The following is a 16,672-nucleotide window of genomic DNA, read 5'->3' on the forward strand; positions in this document are numbered from 1 at the left end:
TGTTACCATGACCCTTGCTGGGTCCTCAAACTATCCTGTCTGCCTCCCCAGGTCCGCAACTACAGTCTCTTGCCAGTCTTTGTTTAAACTGGGGAAGCCCCAGTCCAAACAGGGCTGCACTGTGGCAAAATTTAGGCAGTCTGTTAGACAGGGACAGTGTCTCCTTAACAGTGAGCAGTTCTGTTTCTCAGTTAGCTATCACCTGTAAATCTTTCATTCTCCTTGACCCCTTGCCCAATTTCCCATTCACTTGGCAGCAACAGGGCAATCACAGGGGACACGTAGAAAGAAAGATATGTACATAGTTATCTGAAAAATGGAGCGGATTCCTCATGTCTACATAAATCTAATTTTCACTTCCAGCATTCAGACACTGACAATGTACATTATCAAGGTTCTCTGAAATCCCATTCAACTGCATAACCTTAACTCTCACCTCTTTTTTTTTTTAATTTTTCTTTTTTTTTAGGTAGAAACAAAACAGCACACAGGTCTTCATCACAACTTGGTGGCATGTATTTGTTACTGAGGTCAGAGTTAATGCTGCTCGTAGAGAAATAACTATTAGAATTCTCAAAGTTTTGAAGTTGAAGTGTGCTTCAACAGCAGAAGGGTTGTGTTGTTACTACACAGGACCCAGATCCTGCTATGCAAGAACTAGAGCTGGGCAACATTTTTCAGACAAAATGTGGTTGGGGGCAAAAAATACAGATTCAGTGACAACAAAATGTTTTTTTAATTTGTGTCAATTTTGCTGAAATGTTCATTTAGGAAAGAAAAATAGAAAACATATCAAGATATTTCAACATTTTCAAAATGAAATCTTTTGATTGTTTCATTTTAATGATATTTGTTTTAAAATTGCCTTAGAATTGATTTTTAAAATGTCAAGGACATTTAAAAAATGGTCAAAAATTTTATTTAACCCAAATTATTATTTTTTTTATTTGACTTTTTGATTCCCTGAAAATTTGAGAAATGTTGGTTTTCAGTCAAACCCAGGTTTTTTTTAACTACTTTTTGAAATTGCCAACAAATTGAAAAATATGTTATTCAGCCAGCTCTAGTCAAGACTGACTTGTAATCATTTCTAGATGGTGAGACGATCAGAGCATACATTATTTCATCCCCATTAATGACTCCCCAAAGCCAAAAACAAATACAGAGAGATCTGGGTTTACTTGTTTCCTGTGGCACCTGAATGCACAGTCCTATTATGTGAGAAGATTCTATAAATAATATAGGCCGACCTCACTTAAATTTGGGTTGCGCTGCTGGCACTTTTTCAGTATGCTGAGCTACACTCTAACACAAGCGCCTTTTTTAAAAAAAACAACTGAGCTACAAACGCAATTGATCAGCAATACAGCGTTATAAGTAAGCTCCCTGGGGCAGGGACAATCATTTTGTTCTGTTTCTACAGCACATAGCACAGTTGTGTCCTGGTCCATGACTGGGGCTTCAAGGCACCACTGTAATTTAAATAATAAAATCTATAGCAGAAATTGACCAGAAAGGCAGAAATGTATACCAATGTTCACTCTCACAGGTTACAATCAAGATATGGTATCAAGAATGTGATAACAAATCCCGCCTTGCACAGATATCTGGTGAAGTCTGTTTAAAAAGTGCAAGGTAATTCATCTGGAATACGTTCCACTGGCTCCATGGTTGGGTTTTATTATTGGATTGAAATGGAAATCTCAAGTAAACGCTGACTCCTCTTTCCACGCACAAATTAATTAAGGTACTTTTGTGTTTCATTTTCTTTATAAATCAAAGAAATATTGTAACTGTACTGCACAATACAAGGACAGTCAAAGAAATGCTGATCAGGATATCCTGACAATCTTAATAAAGTTCTCTATCAAAAAATCAGAATGCCTAGGTTTTAACTATAAACACACACAATTTAAGCTTCTACACAAGCAGCGAAGTTTCTATATCAATATGAATACAGAACTTAAAATAGCGCAAAGAGCAATAATTTAAATACTTTCTTCGAAAACACAATGCACACCACACACTATTTCAGAAATTAACGTGTCCAGTTCACTGCAGGGAATAGAATGAATGCAAAGAAACCCAGTAAAACAATTGTTTTTAGAATTTCAGGCTTCAAAAGCATTCATTTAATACTTCATTTGTTGGGATACTTGTTCAAATGATGAAAAACCTGCTTCCACAAGTAGCTTAATTTATGAATGGCTAAAATATGAAAAATCTTCTTGCTGTTGAAAGTATTACATATGGTTAAGAGCTTTTGCTATAACAATATTTAACAGTAATTTTTTATTTAAAAAGCAAGCAATTTGTACTTTAATTCATCACTATGCTTAGATATAATTGTTCTTAAGCAATCCAAAATCACTGGCAGTTTCCTCTCTAGCAGTTTTGACTGAGCTATTTTGATGTTTACATAAGCAGCTATATCACTATTTCTTTTTATAGAGCCGTAGAGTAGTTGAGCATATAACTAACTGGAGGGCCAGCTGTGCAACCCTTATTCACATGTGTAGTACCACTGAAGTAAACATGATCACGCAAGGGACATATTCACCAACATGAGTAAGGGCTGCACAATCTAGTCTTTCAAAATAAAATACAACATATGTTCTTTATAATTAAATAACTAACAACTTCAAATTTTAACAAGTACACTGTATAACCTATCAAATATATTGAAAGTATGAGTTTAAATAAATAAATAAAATACAGAGCTTATTTAATGAATACACAAAATTTACCTGCTGTTTCATTATCTTTATCTGTTCTTTTTGCTTCCGCTTTTCTTCAGCAGCCATAATAGCTACAAGTAAAACAAAAAATGTAACATCAGCAGAAAATGACTGAAGAACAGTAACCTAATCTCGACAATTCTAAAGCTCATCTGCAACTATGCACAATGTCTTAGAGGTTTACTACTTACCTTGCTGTTTTTTTGCTTCTTTGGCAGCTCGAGCCTGTTCCTGCTTCTGAAGTTTTCTCAAAAGCTTTATTTGTGCTGCTTGCCTCGCTATTTCTGTAACACAAAGAGGAAATATTAAGCACATAGTCACAGCACTGTCTCACATAAAAGATCTAACTTATGTGTTCAGACTTTTTCACATAAAGAAAGAGGAGACAAAGAAAATAGTGAGTTTATCTTGCACATATTTATCCTGAAAATGTTTAAATATAGAATTCTTATACCAGGATATCTTTTATAAACAAATACCTCTAACAGCTTCTCAAATGAACATGGATGCTTTCTGTTATCTACACAAAAATTATGTATAATTCTGAAAAATGAAAATAATTTACTTTCAATCAAGTGATAACATCAGGATAAAAAATTCTGACCCACCTCTTTGTCTCTTTATAAACTAAACTATTCCATATAAACGTCTAATCCTTTTTGAACAATCCCAGGAGAGCGGGTTCAGATAGCACACACTACACAGTACACTCTCATAAGGTTAGATTTTACTACTCTTTCTCATGTTGATTAGTATCTTACTCTTTCAATACTTCCATTGATTTTAGTGAGACTATTTGTGAAGTAAGGTGGTACTGAAGTGAGTTAAATTTTCAACCTGAGTCACAGACACATTACATTTGTTCATTCTTGTCATTTTCCCCTAATCTAAAAGATAAGTAATTTAGACTAGAAGTATATGTCTCTGCGTATGACAAAATGTAATAAAATTTCAGGGTACAAGACAAGGATGTAAAACAGCAGAGCTCACAATGAGTGACATAACAGTGAAGAGGTCTACTGGTTAAAAAAGAAAAAAAAGCACAAAAAGTTAAAATGACAGTTTATGGACGGTTTATCGTGTAACCAAAAAGAGGAAAAAATGTAAGTGTATTTTAAGAGAATACATCAGTATTTCATGTAAATGCTAACGAAAACTGAAAAAAAATCAGATCTTTTTTCTAACACTGAATTACAGAAGGGTGCTATCTGAAATGCCTGAAAAACTTATGTTTTCCAACAAAAATAAGAGATGAAGTATAAGGATTTAAAGACGCAGTACAGACAAAAATAATTTTTTAGCAGTTACTCTATACATAGGGTGGGATTTTCAAACACATTCAGGACTGGTGTAACTCTGCTTCCACTGAACTCAATGCTTAAACTCCATTTGACTTCAGTGGGAACAGAGTTAGGCCAATACTAAGTGTATTTTCGTATAGCTATCGTAGAATCATGGGGGTGAGGGACAAAAAACAAACTAACTTACTTATAACTTCTCAAATCTTTTGTAAGAAAAACCTGGCGTTACACTGGGTATTTATGAAACTAAGAGTACTGAAGGTCTTGGACTTCTGGAGATTGTTCGTTCAAGCTCTAGAATTTAAGGATAGGAGTTTTTATGCAGTCAGCTCTCAGTGCCAAAGGATGATCTGAAAGAACAGACCCCTCTACTTCTTTACGACAAGAACTCTATTTTGCATAATTTGAATTAGAAATGAACCTGGAGCTCTTTTAATCTCTTGAAAGACTGGTAAAGGAACCAGTCATAGAGGACTATCTTTTTGGTGCAGTAGGAATATTCAGCTGAGACATTTGGGCTTGATTTAAAAAAAAAAACAAAAAAACAACCCACCACCAACGATGTGCAATTTAGTTTTAGTTGGGGATTGGTCCTGCTTTGAGTCTGGGGTTGGACTAGATGACCTCCTGAGGTCCCTTCCAACCCTGATATTCTATGATTCTATGAAACAGCAACAACTACAATAGTTTTTTATACTATTTGACTACACCACACAAGAATTCAAAGTAAAAGATAAATTAACTTATTGACAGAGATTAAGCTACTCACAGAAAATTTACTCCAGAAATGCACACTCTTTAGAAGTATGCACGTGTCAACTTGTGAAATTGAACTATTGAAATGAGAATTTCTAGAAAGGATGGTGTGTGCCCTGAATCACACGCCAAGTACTTATTAGTATACTTTTCTACCCACATAAGCTCCAGGAGATTGCCTAGCTCCATGATGTTGACCACACAGTTGAGACACATATTTAACAGTAGAAGAAGTGAAAAGCCCTGAAGAGCGTAGCTCTTTAGAGGAGTTTACTATCAAAGAACAGAAGTTACAAGATTGGTAGGAAATGTTTCTCATTCTTGGGATCCCATACATAGAAACTGCATTCTTTGGATATCGAAAGGCAGGAGTAACTAGACAAGGAAATGTGCATCTAAGAAGCTAGTCTTAAGAAAATATTTTTGCAGTACTACCATGCCAAAAGGAAAATAGTCCTTTATATCAGTTTTGCAATGTTTTACTTGTCCTTCCTTTGGGAAAACTATTTTTTTAAATAGGTGAATAAAATATTTTTTATTACCACACCAGTAACCGAGTGTGAGGAGATTTTATTCCAGGACTAGTAAATTTTCATGATGATTTTCTAAGGAATATTTACACAAAGTATAAAAAGTTATCGTCTACCCATGCAGGTATTTATAACACACACTGTATAGATATCTCGCTGCAGAATATGAATGTCCGACAAAGTCTTCAAGTAAGTAAATGTATGGCCAATTCTCAGAATTGGTATATGCTTAAGAAAAACTCTGGATGCCACCCATGAAATGAGCCTGGAACCCCCCTATTAAAAACACTTTTTTCTTTTAGATAGCCTGACATATCCAAATACATGGAGACACAGAACAGTTGATAGGGAGAGTGCCAAAATACATCTGATTGGACTAGCAGTTCCTAGTCTATACCATTATTAATTAGTAAAGATTCTGAAAGATTGAGATCACAAGACATCAGGTTGAAATCGATATTACTCTCGATGCTTGAGAACCTGAGTGGGGAAAAGGAAGCCAAGGTGGACATTAACAGGTATAATAGGTCCAATACTAAATATAAAGAACCTCCTGTAGCCATGACAGGGCTATGAGAATCATCTGTCCCTGAAGAATGGAGAAAAGCAGACAAGAGAGTGCCTCCAAATACCTATCTGCTTGCATGGCCTCTTTCAGTGTAGTATCTGCACACCTCTATGAAATCTCAAACAACAGGAAAATTTGCAAACAGGGCACAGGGAGGGATATCTTTTACTAATACAATAAAGTCACTAGAGAAGAAATAGTCACTGCTGAGGAAATACACCCTAATTTGCTCTCACGTTGCTATTGTAGGTAGAGGGCTGAAAAAGGAGGCATTGTGGTCTAGTGGTCGGAGTGCAAATCAGGAGATCTGGATTAATTCTGGCTCTGAATGGGCAAGACACAACCTCTCTAGCATCTGTTTTTGCATTTATTTTTGCACTTCACAGGGGTGTCATGAGGCTTACGCTGTTAATATTTGTAAATTGCTTTGAGATTATCAGATTGAAAGCAATATACAAGCAACAAGTACTAGGGTGCTGAGTGGACTCTAATGAGATAGAAAATGATCCAGCTACCTTACCTGATATCCAGCCCCAAGCAAAAAATACTACCTACAAAAGGTATCTTTAAAAATGCACCCTGTTTGTTCAGGTAGAACATTTCAATCATCTCCAATGACTGGCTCTTTGTTGTGTAATGCTCTTTGCAGGCACAGGGGGAAAAGGCACAATGAATCTCACAAAGAGGTAGTCAAGGCTTAGATATTTTATGTATGAATCCTGTGCAGCACAGCAACAGACAGCGTATGTTCACATTCACCATATAAGCCAGATCAATCATGAAACCCAAGAGGAAAAATAACCCTGAGCCGTAAGAGAATTTTGTAGAATATTAACTTCTTTTAGGAAAATGTGATGCAATTTTGAAGTACAGCACTGGGATGAAGGTTACATGCCTGATGCTTATTTTTCGGATCAGATTCTCATATCCGTATGTATTTTAAAAAAAACTGTCAGTGGTACCCAGATGTCCGCTATTACATTGCATAAATTTAAATAAAGTTAATATTGCCCAAGCTTATTCATTTATTTTACACACACACACACACACACACACACACACCCTTTACACCTCTCTTTAAAGCACGTTTATATCTACTTGGCTTTAAACTGAAGGTCCACGTCACACTTTTGACAAGATTTCAAAAAGCAACTTGCAAGGACATACAGTAGCAGAAATAAATGATAATACTTGCCTTTAGGAAAATGGAACATCGTTACTTTCAGGTTGTGGAAACTATAACAAATTTCTTACCTTGAGCTTGCAACTTCCTTAACAGCTTTGCATCAGTGTTGTCTAAAAATTCAGTGCTACCAACATTTGGAGGTCGGCCTTTCCGACGCCTCATTCTTGATTCCTCTCTAGCACGCTGTCTATCTGGATTTGGCGGTCGTCCTCTACGACCTTCCATAGCTCTGATACGGGGAATGACTTCCTCTTCTTTCAGAAGACACCACTGCATACCCTTTTAATTAACATATTTCATAGCCATTATAAATAAAAGTGAAAAGAAAACAAAAACACACATCCACAGATCTGGTCATACATGCAAAAATGCATATGTCTATATATGTAAATATATTTACACAAAAACATGAAAGTTGGTATTAGAATGACTGTGGTGACACAGAGCAATTGCATAGGTATTGTGGGATTTATCAAAAGCATTTCTACAATTTACCACTAAAACTTACAAGATTTCAAAGCTAATTTACTGAGTGAAACACCATTTGTTATTACATATGTGCCACTACTATATTGCTTCTAGTTCTCTCTTGCCTAAATAGCCCATTCCTCAACTTAGTAGATTAGGCAGAAGAACAGATTTTCCCTTAGCCTATAAACTTCAAATTTAACTACTACGCCTGCACTTATCCATTAATCAATGTGATGTTTAAAAATCTGACAGGCTATATGTAAAAACCATTCTGAAATTTATAGAATATAAGGAAAACAGTAAAAGCAGGAGAACGGATTGTGATTTTTACTTGTTACTTTTGGAGGGTTGGATATCTCAGTTTTATAATAAATAAATTGAAAAACCAGAAACTCATTTCTACCTTGCGATTTTATTTAGTACAATTTAGTTTTCACCTACTGTGAAAATTAATTTGTCAGTCAACTAAAATTAAAAACTAATCAAAAGTTTTCAAGTAGTTATAATCTGCTCTATGACCTTAATTCAAAGCTCTGGAAATTGTACAGTCTCCTGAACAAGGTAAGAAGCACTAAATTCAACCCTTTTTAATTTCTCATGGCACCTAAATTCCTGTTGCTATAATACCAAGAGGTTAGTTTTTAGATAGCTTTCATTTAATTGACACAAGAGGGAACCTCATACTGTGTCTATTAATTAAAACAGTTCCTTGATCTATTTGATCTTGCTTGATTGAGCTTGATCTATTTGGAAATGTGGTATCTCTCACTGCTTTTCCAATTTTTTTGGAATGATAGGAAGAAATGATAGCTAAGGTTACTTCTGGGAGCACGTCATTTACTTAATGAAAGCTTGTCAAGGACTCTGAAAATGTCTGCCAAAGCAACTATGAAGCCAGTCACATCTACTTTTTTAAAAACTACAGTTGATTCGCAATACTGAATTTGTGAATTAATAAGTCCACAAACAATAAAATCAAGTATGATAAACCACAAAATGCGTTTTGTTAATTTATTTTGTCATTTATGTTTAAATTATTTATGCTAATCTTTCATAATATGCTAAGAAATGTTTCATAGAACATTCTGTAAAAGGAACTTTTTAATAACATGAGACCCTCACATCCAAAAGCAGCTACGAACAGAAGTTGCACTGATATTTTTCAACTCTCCAACCACTATGAAGTAAGATATCACAAGAATCCACACTGTACTTAGCATGCAGATCTTCCAAGAGGCATACATTAACTGATATCCAGCATCAAGTGCAGAATCCATCTTTGTTAAAAACTGATTGAAGACTTCTCAATCCAAAATCAGTATCCGTACCACTTGAGCCAAAGTAGTATCTTAAATATCTGTCAGCAGGAGTACCATTTATAATATATATACACACTATATTATTTTTCAGGTGTCTAATATCTCAGGGATCTCCCCCTGTAGTTTATCATAGACTATTTGTCTTTTTGAGCCATGTAAACAGGACTAAATATTGTCTCTCTTTATTGTCCATACCAACCTGCAACCTAGTAGACAACTTCTCATATGCTTATTCATGAGTGAGGGAAAAAAATGCAAAACAAGATTCAGAAACAGATGAAAAAAAAAATCAATCATGGTTCAAGGGTAGTTCAGATTGTGCTGTACTCGTGTTTTCTCTCCTTTTGTACTGTTTCCAGCAAAAGATACCACAAACTGAGGGACACTACATTCAAATACATTAACCTTTGAAAAATCCATCATCATCAAAAGTAAGAAAAGCCATATGGATTCCGCCTTTCCATGCAACATTTGATTCTGTGGACAAGATTTTTCCACTGGTGTAAATAAACATAATACCATAACAAAAGGAATATTGATTTATATCAGATGACACTCTGCTCCTGTATCTATTTTATCCAGTTTTTTAGAATGCAAAACAGGAGATATTTGCAGGACATGACATTGTTTTAGAACAAGAGTCTAAAGGAAGTATCTCTTTCAGGTCTTCTTGAGGTATCGAATAATGTTGGATGAGTAAACACAGACTGGGAAAAAGCAGGCCAAAATCTCATTGTAAATTTCAATCATTTTAGACGTCGTTGAATTCTGGGAACCATTGCTTATTAAAAAAACGGAATCTGGCTATTCCATTTAGACTCCTACATAAGTTTAGTACCAGCTTTCAGTGGTATCTTCAAAATTACATGCCTTGTCTCCACTAAGATTTTACATCAAGATAGCTAAATCAATGTAAAAGCACACCTTTTTTTTTGCAGTGGAGACATAACTATAGTCCATGTTAAAACAGCCTCAAGGCTACTCTAACTTATTTTAGCTAGTAATCGACTCTTGAGGCTGTTACATAGCTGAGGATTGCTGAAGTGCAAATCATTCTATCCCATCACTCCTACCAGCCTTGACATGACTCATATGCAAGAGTAACCCCCTATGTCCTGTGATGCTGTAACACAACTGAGGATCAGGACCAGAGTTCCTGGGTCCCAGACTTGCATTCAGACCACTAGCCAGGACATATATATCTATAGACATACAACTGTTTTTTGTTTTTAAACAAACACAGCAGAAGATCTATTCTCAGATAGTGGATAAATGTAATCTGAATGATATAATCAAAGTATGTATTTCACAGTTGTAACACAACATAAGAGGTTTTAGGAACAGGAAAATGAGGTTGCTTACGTTTACAGTAACAAATGTTCTTCAAGATGTGTAATCTGTATATGCATTCCACAGTTGGTGAGTGTATGTCCAGTGTCCACAAGTTGGAGAATTTTCCTGTCAGCGGTACCCCTAAGGGTAGTGCATGCATCATTCACAGGGACATAAAGGGTGAGAATCCATGGTCCCAGGACTCTGAAGTAGCAGGCACAGAGCTAGGTAGTGGAATATGCATACAGACTACACATACTGGGTCAAACTTATGATCCATCTAGCCCAGGATCCTGTCTTCCGACAGTGACTGGTGCCAGATGCTTGAGAGGAAATGAAAAGACCAAGGCAATTTATTGAGTTATCATGTCGTCCAGTCCCAGCTTCTAGGAGATCATCCCCTTGTCATCCAGACCCAGCTACCTGGCTTCTCGAAGAACATCAGTTACCATAAAGGTGTGTAACCTCTTTCTTCTTAGAGTGCTAGTCTGTATGCATATTTGTGACGACTCCCAAGCAGTTTCCCCTCACTCAAGTCGACTAAGAGGTGTCAAGAGTATGGACTGCAACACAGACCATGTGAATCTTGCATTGTCCCTAGCAGCCTGCACCAACATACAGTGTTTTGTGAACATGTCAGTCCACCTTCATCCTGGGTCCTCTGCACTGAGGCCACTGTGTGGCCCTGGGGATGCAGCAGGGATGGGTCTAGCCTCAGGTGCGTGGGTGACAGTCTTAACCTGCGATTCAGGTAGTACGACAATGGGACCACCTGCTCTACATTCCAAAATCAAAAAGCATGAGAGACCATGGTGCCAAGGACCGGCAATCCCCACACTGCATCATAGTGGTACCACGCTCTCTCCTTAGTCCTGGGTACACACCTTTTGACTCCCTGGGAGAGATCTAGACTGCTGAGTCCTGGGATCAGGCTGGGGACAGCTGTTGGCTGTCTTGAGTCAGAGGACAAGACAGCAGTGCTCTGGAAAAGACTGTGCCCGTCCCATGAGTGCAGGGGGAACATGACTGCATGCTGGAAACATTGAGGCTACTGGGTCCAGGAATCTGGAAAGCATCAGGAGTTAGTGTGACTCCAATAGCCACATATCTCTGGGGCCTGCAGCTAAGGCCCTGAGTGGTGGAGCCCCAACAGGTTGGTGTGGCATGACTGCGAAGGTACCTGAAAGCACGCTGAAAGCATCAGGATGGCCTGTACCAAAATCAAACTTTTACCAGGTACTGAAGTAGCTAGTGACCACTCTGAGTTCTTGGTACCAAGAAGGCTTATACAGCTGTGACAACTTGGGGTGGGGGGATGCAGGCTCTGGTACTCAGGGAACTTTTTCTAAGTTTTGAGGCACCCTTGGTGTCCAACAGGCTGGTAGTTTTATGTGGCCTTTACTTTGGATCGGGGAGGGTGATCTCAGCCTCTTCTTCCTCGAAGGCTTCCACTCCAAGTCTGCCCTGTATCTGACCCACTCACCTAGCAGGGTCCTAGAGCCCGGGTTCCAGCCCAAGCCCAGACACCTACACAGCAATGAAACAGTCATGCAGCCCATGCCCTGCGAGCCCAAGTCAGCTAGCACGAGCCAGTCACTGGTGTCTAGTTGCTGTGTAGACTTATCCTGTATGTCTTCCAGACAAGGCAGCTTCAGACAGTTTTAAAGTCTACACTGGGGCCGATTTCAACAATCTTTGTTCCCCCGCGGGCCTAGATGCCTAGAATCTGGAGTTGGAGTCCAACCTCATTGCCTGCTCCATGAGAAAAGCCTCAGGCATGCCTCCCTTGAGTGCTGGGTCCACTTCAAGAAGGACCTGCAGATTTCACAGCACCCTGAAGTATGTCCTTCTGGAGACAAAAAACAGATACCTCATGTGTCCATCATTCAGAAACACAACTGCTTCGCACAATGAGCAGTTCTTAAGCCTGGGGAATTGCTGTGCTTGAGCACAGTGTCCCACACCACCTGCAAGCTTGGGGAAGGGCTTCCCTCCCCCTGTGGCTTCCATGTGCAGCTATGTGACTAAACTCAACACTAACTAGCCAAAGTGGAGGTAAATTTTAAGAGAGTTGCTCTGACATATACCATGACCAGTACAAAAGGAACTGAGGCATAGCAAAATAGCTCTGCTCTTTATACCCTTGTGTAATACACATGGAGAGGAAGGTCCTATGTGTCAACCCACTCCATAGATATTGCCGATTAGACAATTCTCTAACGCATATACATGAGATGTGCGCTCACCAACTGTGGAGTATGTATCTGGACTAGCACTCAAAGAAAAAAAAGTTCCTCCAACCCAACAAGTTTACATTTTAAAAACAAATCTTAATCCCACTTTTTTGCTACCCTTTCCTTCTTTTTCCAGAGAAAAACATAAAGGCATTTTTAATTCCTTAATTATGGCAAGAAGATAGAGATTCCACAAATAAGGATGAATGATGGTTTCTATCCTTAATATTATATATTTCAGTTACTTACCTCTATAACTTATTCCATATATCAATTAATATTTTCATGAAATAGCTTGGCTCAAGTCCCTGTTAATCCTAAACTAGAAAACTAGGAGTTATGTACCCCTTTTTTTAGAAAATTGGTACCAGTCTAAAAATATACTGTAAATGACAACTATATCAGTTCCTTTCATAATATAGAAATCCTTTATTATGTACCTCAACTATTCTTTGTTTTCAATTACGAAAAAAATCTCTGATTGAACTAAAAGAAACTTTAGGAGATTATCATGCTTTCAAATTCTTTTTTAAAATTCATTGTACCGAAAAGCATTAAGAAATGCCACTGTCAATGCAGTAGGAAAATCCAGGTGGATTTCAACCTGGAAAATTTAGATTGGAATGTTCTACTGTCTACAACTCAACAAACTATGTTCTGAATTTTACAGTATGGTTACCTGAAGTTATCATTTATTCCAAATTTGCTTTTGATATGGTGCTTCTGAGCATAAAAATACCTCCAAATCACCTTGTAAAACAAACTATTTTTCATATAAAGAAAAACTTCAGAAAATATAACACAATGAAGTCACTGGCAAGAATTCTGCTGATTTCAGTGAGTGCAGGATCAAAACCATAAATAGTTTTCCATGCATCTTTTTCCATCTTTCAATTTGAATTTTGCAGTGCTCACAATCAGATGAGACTGATACAATAACCTGGATTATGATACGCCACAGATTGCAAAGAAAGGCAGAGAGAAGAACAGGAAAAGTAGCAGTAAAAGCCCCCAAACCATAAAAAGTGGAGGAGATGGAATCAGCAGGAAAAAAAACTATTTGATGAGCAAATTTCTGGAATAAAACTGATAATTTTCTATACCAATAAGATATAGATAAATTATTGGCACTTTCAGTATTACAACAGGACACTAAATTTCAGTAACGTACATACAGATACCATTTTCATTAAGTACTAGCTTAATTTTTTGGTTGACTTACTGTAAATGCTTTGTTAGCTGTTATCAGTTTAGTTCAAATGTTTACATGACTAATGAATCAAAATCTGATTCATGAAGTATAAATATAATTTTAGAGCTTCTTAATCATACTAGGTTTTTAGGCAATATGTTCTCTTTAACTCCATATTTTAAAAAATATATGGATTAGAGTAGAAAAACAAAAATATAGACACTAAAAATTACCTGATTGAAAAGCTGGGCTGATGCCACATGTAATAAAAATGCCAATGAGGAATGCTTAAGTTTATTTTTGTCATTAAAAAAAATAGATATGAAAACAAATTGGCTAAGAGATTTTGAGAGACAACCTAAGCCTCTAGTTAAAAAAAAATCTAGATTTACTATTTAAAATGTTTGCAGTTTTAATGGTATTTCAGATAAAAATCAAGAAAAAACGTAAATATAAGATTCACATGCCAGTTATGTCTGGAGAGTGCAAGTGCTCATGACCTTAGTTTGAAATGGATCAGATTAGTCTGTGGTATCCAATGCTGATTGGTGTACTTTAAAGTTAGGTAACACAACACTCACAAGTCACCTTCAACACAGATAAATTATAAGAAAAATGGTGGTAGTGACACAGAATAGACATTCTGGAATCACATCACACACCGAATATATTAGGATCATGCTTTGTAAGTACTAATAGGTATAGAATAAAATAGAAGTAGGATCTGGGCTTGTAAGCATAAACATATATAGACATATATAACACAACATACATATAGTGTGTACACACACATGCGCACACACACAGTGTAAGCATTTGAAAATATACTACAATAACTTGAATGATTATGTATGACAATGTAGCTACTGGGAACAAACATTACTCTCACCAAAGATGTTATCCCAAGCACACCTATGTTATAATAAAAAAAAGCATCTCCCTAGTGACTAAAGGATAAAATTACTTACCTATAATTATTGTTCTCCAAAGACAAACATCCTGTACAGATCCACTATTAGTCTAATATCTCCAGAAGGCAGATATTGCTAGGGCTTTCCAAGATTCTGAAATGGCTCCCTCCTCCACCCAAGATGAAGGTAGCAGCTTTGAGTTTCAATCTGAGGAATCTGCAAATTCTTCCTGTTTTCTTGTCAGGATTTGGTCTTTGACTAAGTCAGTGCGCATTATCTAGTTACATATCAAGCATCACAGTTTAGCTTCTACACTGGAAGCAAGGGGTTGTGGGGCGGGGAGGAGCAATGATTTAGCGGTACACTTTAGAAAGAAATCTGGATGAATGAACCACAACTTCTCTTGAAGTTCCTGAGACATGCACATTGCAGAGCCTGTTCTGCCATCCTCCCATGTGGTAAAGTGTGTGCTCCTTCCCAGCACCCTACCATTTCTGCTATAAGGTATGGAGGAAAGATAAGGCCAGGTCCCAGCTCTTCTAGACCAACCAGCAGTGGAGCTAGAAGAGAGCAGTGTTTGCATACCCAATAGTATTTAGCATTTTACCTGTAAGGGTGCACAAGGCAGGAGGTCTTTTGTGGCCCCATCCCCTTGCCCACCTGTTATAAATTGGGGACAATCCAGCCATAAGAATGTACATGTGTAATCTGAGACCACTGGAAATCTCAATGTCTTTTAACAGTGTATTATGGGAAGGTGTGATCTGGGTGTGATAATAGTGCTGAGGCCACCTATACCACCATCCCAAACAGTAGTATTTGCTTATACCTACTTGTTCTGTTTTAGCCTCCCCTTTCATGACATTCTTCTTTCTCCTAGTAAAACTGCTTTGACCTGAGCAGAATGTAGCAGAAGCAATAAAAACTGGAATTTTTGAATGATATTTAGAAGAGGTTTGGGATAATTCATTACCCAGCCTTGTGATTGAACTGTGGCCCTTCCTCAGTTCCTCCTTTCTGAAGTTTTGCAGTCCCAAAGGAGGGCAGGGAGTGCAGTACATCCCACTAGATATAAAGTAAGAGGGGTGGAAAGAAGTAACTAAGGCTGGGGACATGTGAGATGGGAAGAATATAATAGACAGACAAGAAAAAGAAAAAAAGAGGGGTTGACCTGATGTCCAGGAAACTAGTAGCTACTTAAATCTGAGGTTCAATAGCGAGGTACATACCTACATGATTTATTGATCCTGACTTATTCAACCCTGGGTTTACAGTGGCTGATGTACATGGGGCCTACAACATCAACTTCCTCAAGGGGCCAGAAGTCAGCCAACGCCACCCCAAAGTGAGCAATTTGACATTGCTTCAGTTTTATTACAAACATTTATGCAGGTTTTGTAGATTGATGTATACTCCTACAGGGATTCAACTGCCTAGGCAAGGTGTTTTGAAATTCCAGGAATTGTTGAGCACATTTTCCTGATGTCTGTCCACATTCATGTGGTGACATACAGGGAAGAGTTATCTTTAACAATAAATAAATATATTCACTGACATGAGATCACAAGAAAAAATGAAAGTCCTTAAGCTGGACAAAATAGATGGTGGCGTCGCACAGTTCAATCATAATTTATTCTTCTGTGAAGTGGCTACTTTATCCACATAAAGCAAAGCAGAGTTCTGCCACACTCAAGTAGATTGTTTGTTCATACAACTGTGCATAAAAACTGGATCCTTCAGAAAAGCTAATACTGTATTCTCTACATAGTAAATACCTGTGTTTTAAGTATGTATTTTAGATACCCTAGACCAGGGATGTCCAATCTGTGGCTCCGGAGCCACATGTGGTTCTTCAGAAGTTAATATGTGGCTCCTTGTATAAGTACCGACTCCGGGGCTGGAGCTACAGGTGCCAACTTTCCAATGTGCTGAGGGGCGCTCACTGCTCAACCCCTGGCTCTGCCACAGGCCCTGCCCCCCTCCACCCCTTCCCGCGCCCTCCCCTGAATCTGCCATGCCCTCGCTCCTCCCCCTCTCCCCCCAGAGCCTCCTGCACGCCACGAAACAGGTGATCGGGAGGTGCGGGGAGGGAGGGGGAGGTGCTGAGCCACAGGGCTGCCGGTGGGTGGGAGGC

At 37.9% G+C, this 16,672-nt stretch overlaps 1 protein-coding gene across 39 annotated transcripts in view; it reads right to left on the bottom strand.

Moving 5' to 3' along the window:
• The window catches only part of BAZ2B (bromodomain adjacent to zinc finger domain 2B), a 277,531-nt gene that overhangs the window by 77,995 nt on the left and 182,864 nt on the right, over positions 1 to 16,672 (bottom strand). For all 39 annotated transcript variants that reach the window (XR_006284740.1, XM_037913210.2, XM_043524903.1 and 36 more), the window contains 3 exons: positions 7,148 to 7,358; positions 2,930 to 3,022; positions 2,748 to 2,809 (listed from right to left, as the gene is read on the bottom strand). Coding sequence is in view for 38 of the 39 variants with exons in the window: in XM_037913210.2 (XP_037769138.1) it covers positions 2,748 to 2,809; positions 2,930 to 3,022; positions 7,148 to 7,358 (366 nt within the window). In the remaining variant the exon portion in view is untranslated. The remainder of the gene's footprint in view (positions 1 to 2,747; positions 2,810 to 2,929; positions 3,023 to 7,147; positions 7,359 to 16,672) is intronic.

The sequence above is a fragment of the Chelonia mydas genome, chromosome 11, assembly GCF_015237465.2.
Source record: "Chelonia mydas isolate rCheMyd1 chromosome 11, rCheMyd1.pri.v2, whole genome shotgun sequence".
NCBI classification, from domain to species: Eukaryota; Metazoa; Chordata; order Testudines; family Cheloniidae; genus Chelonia; species Chelonia mydas.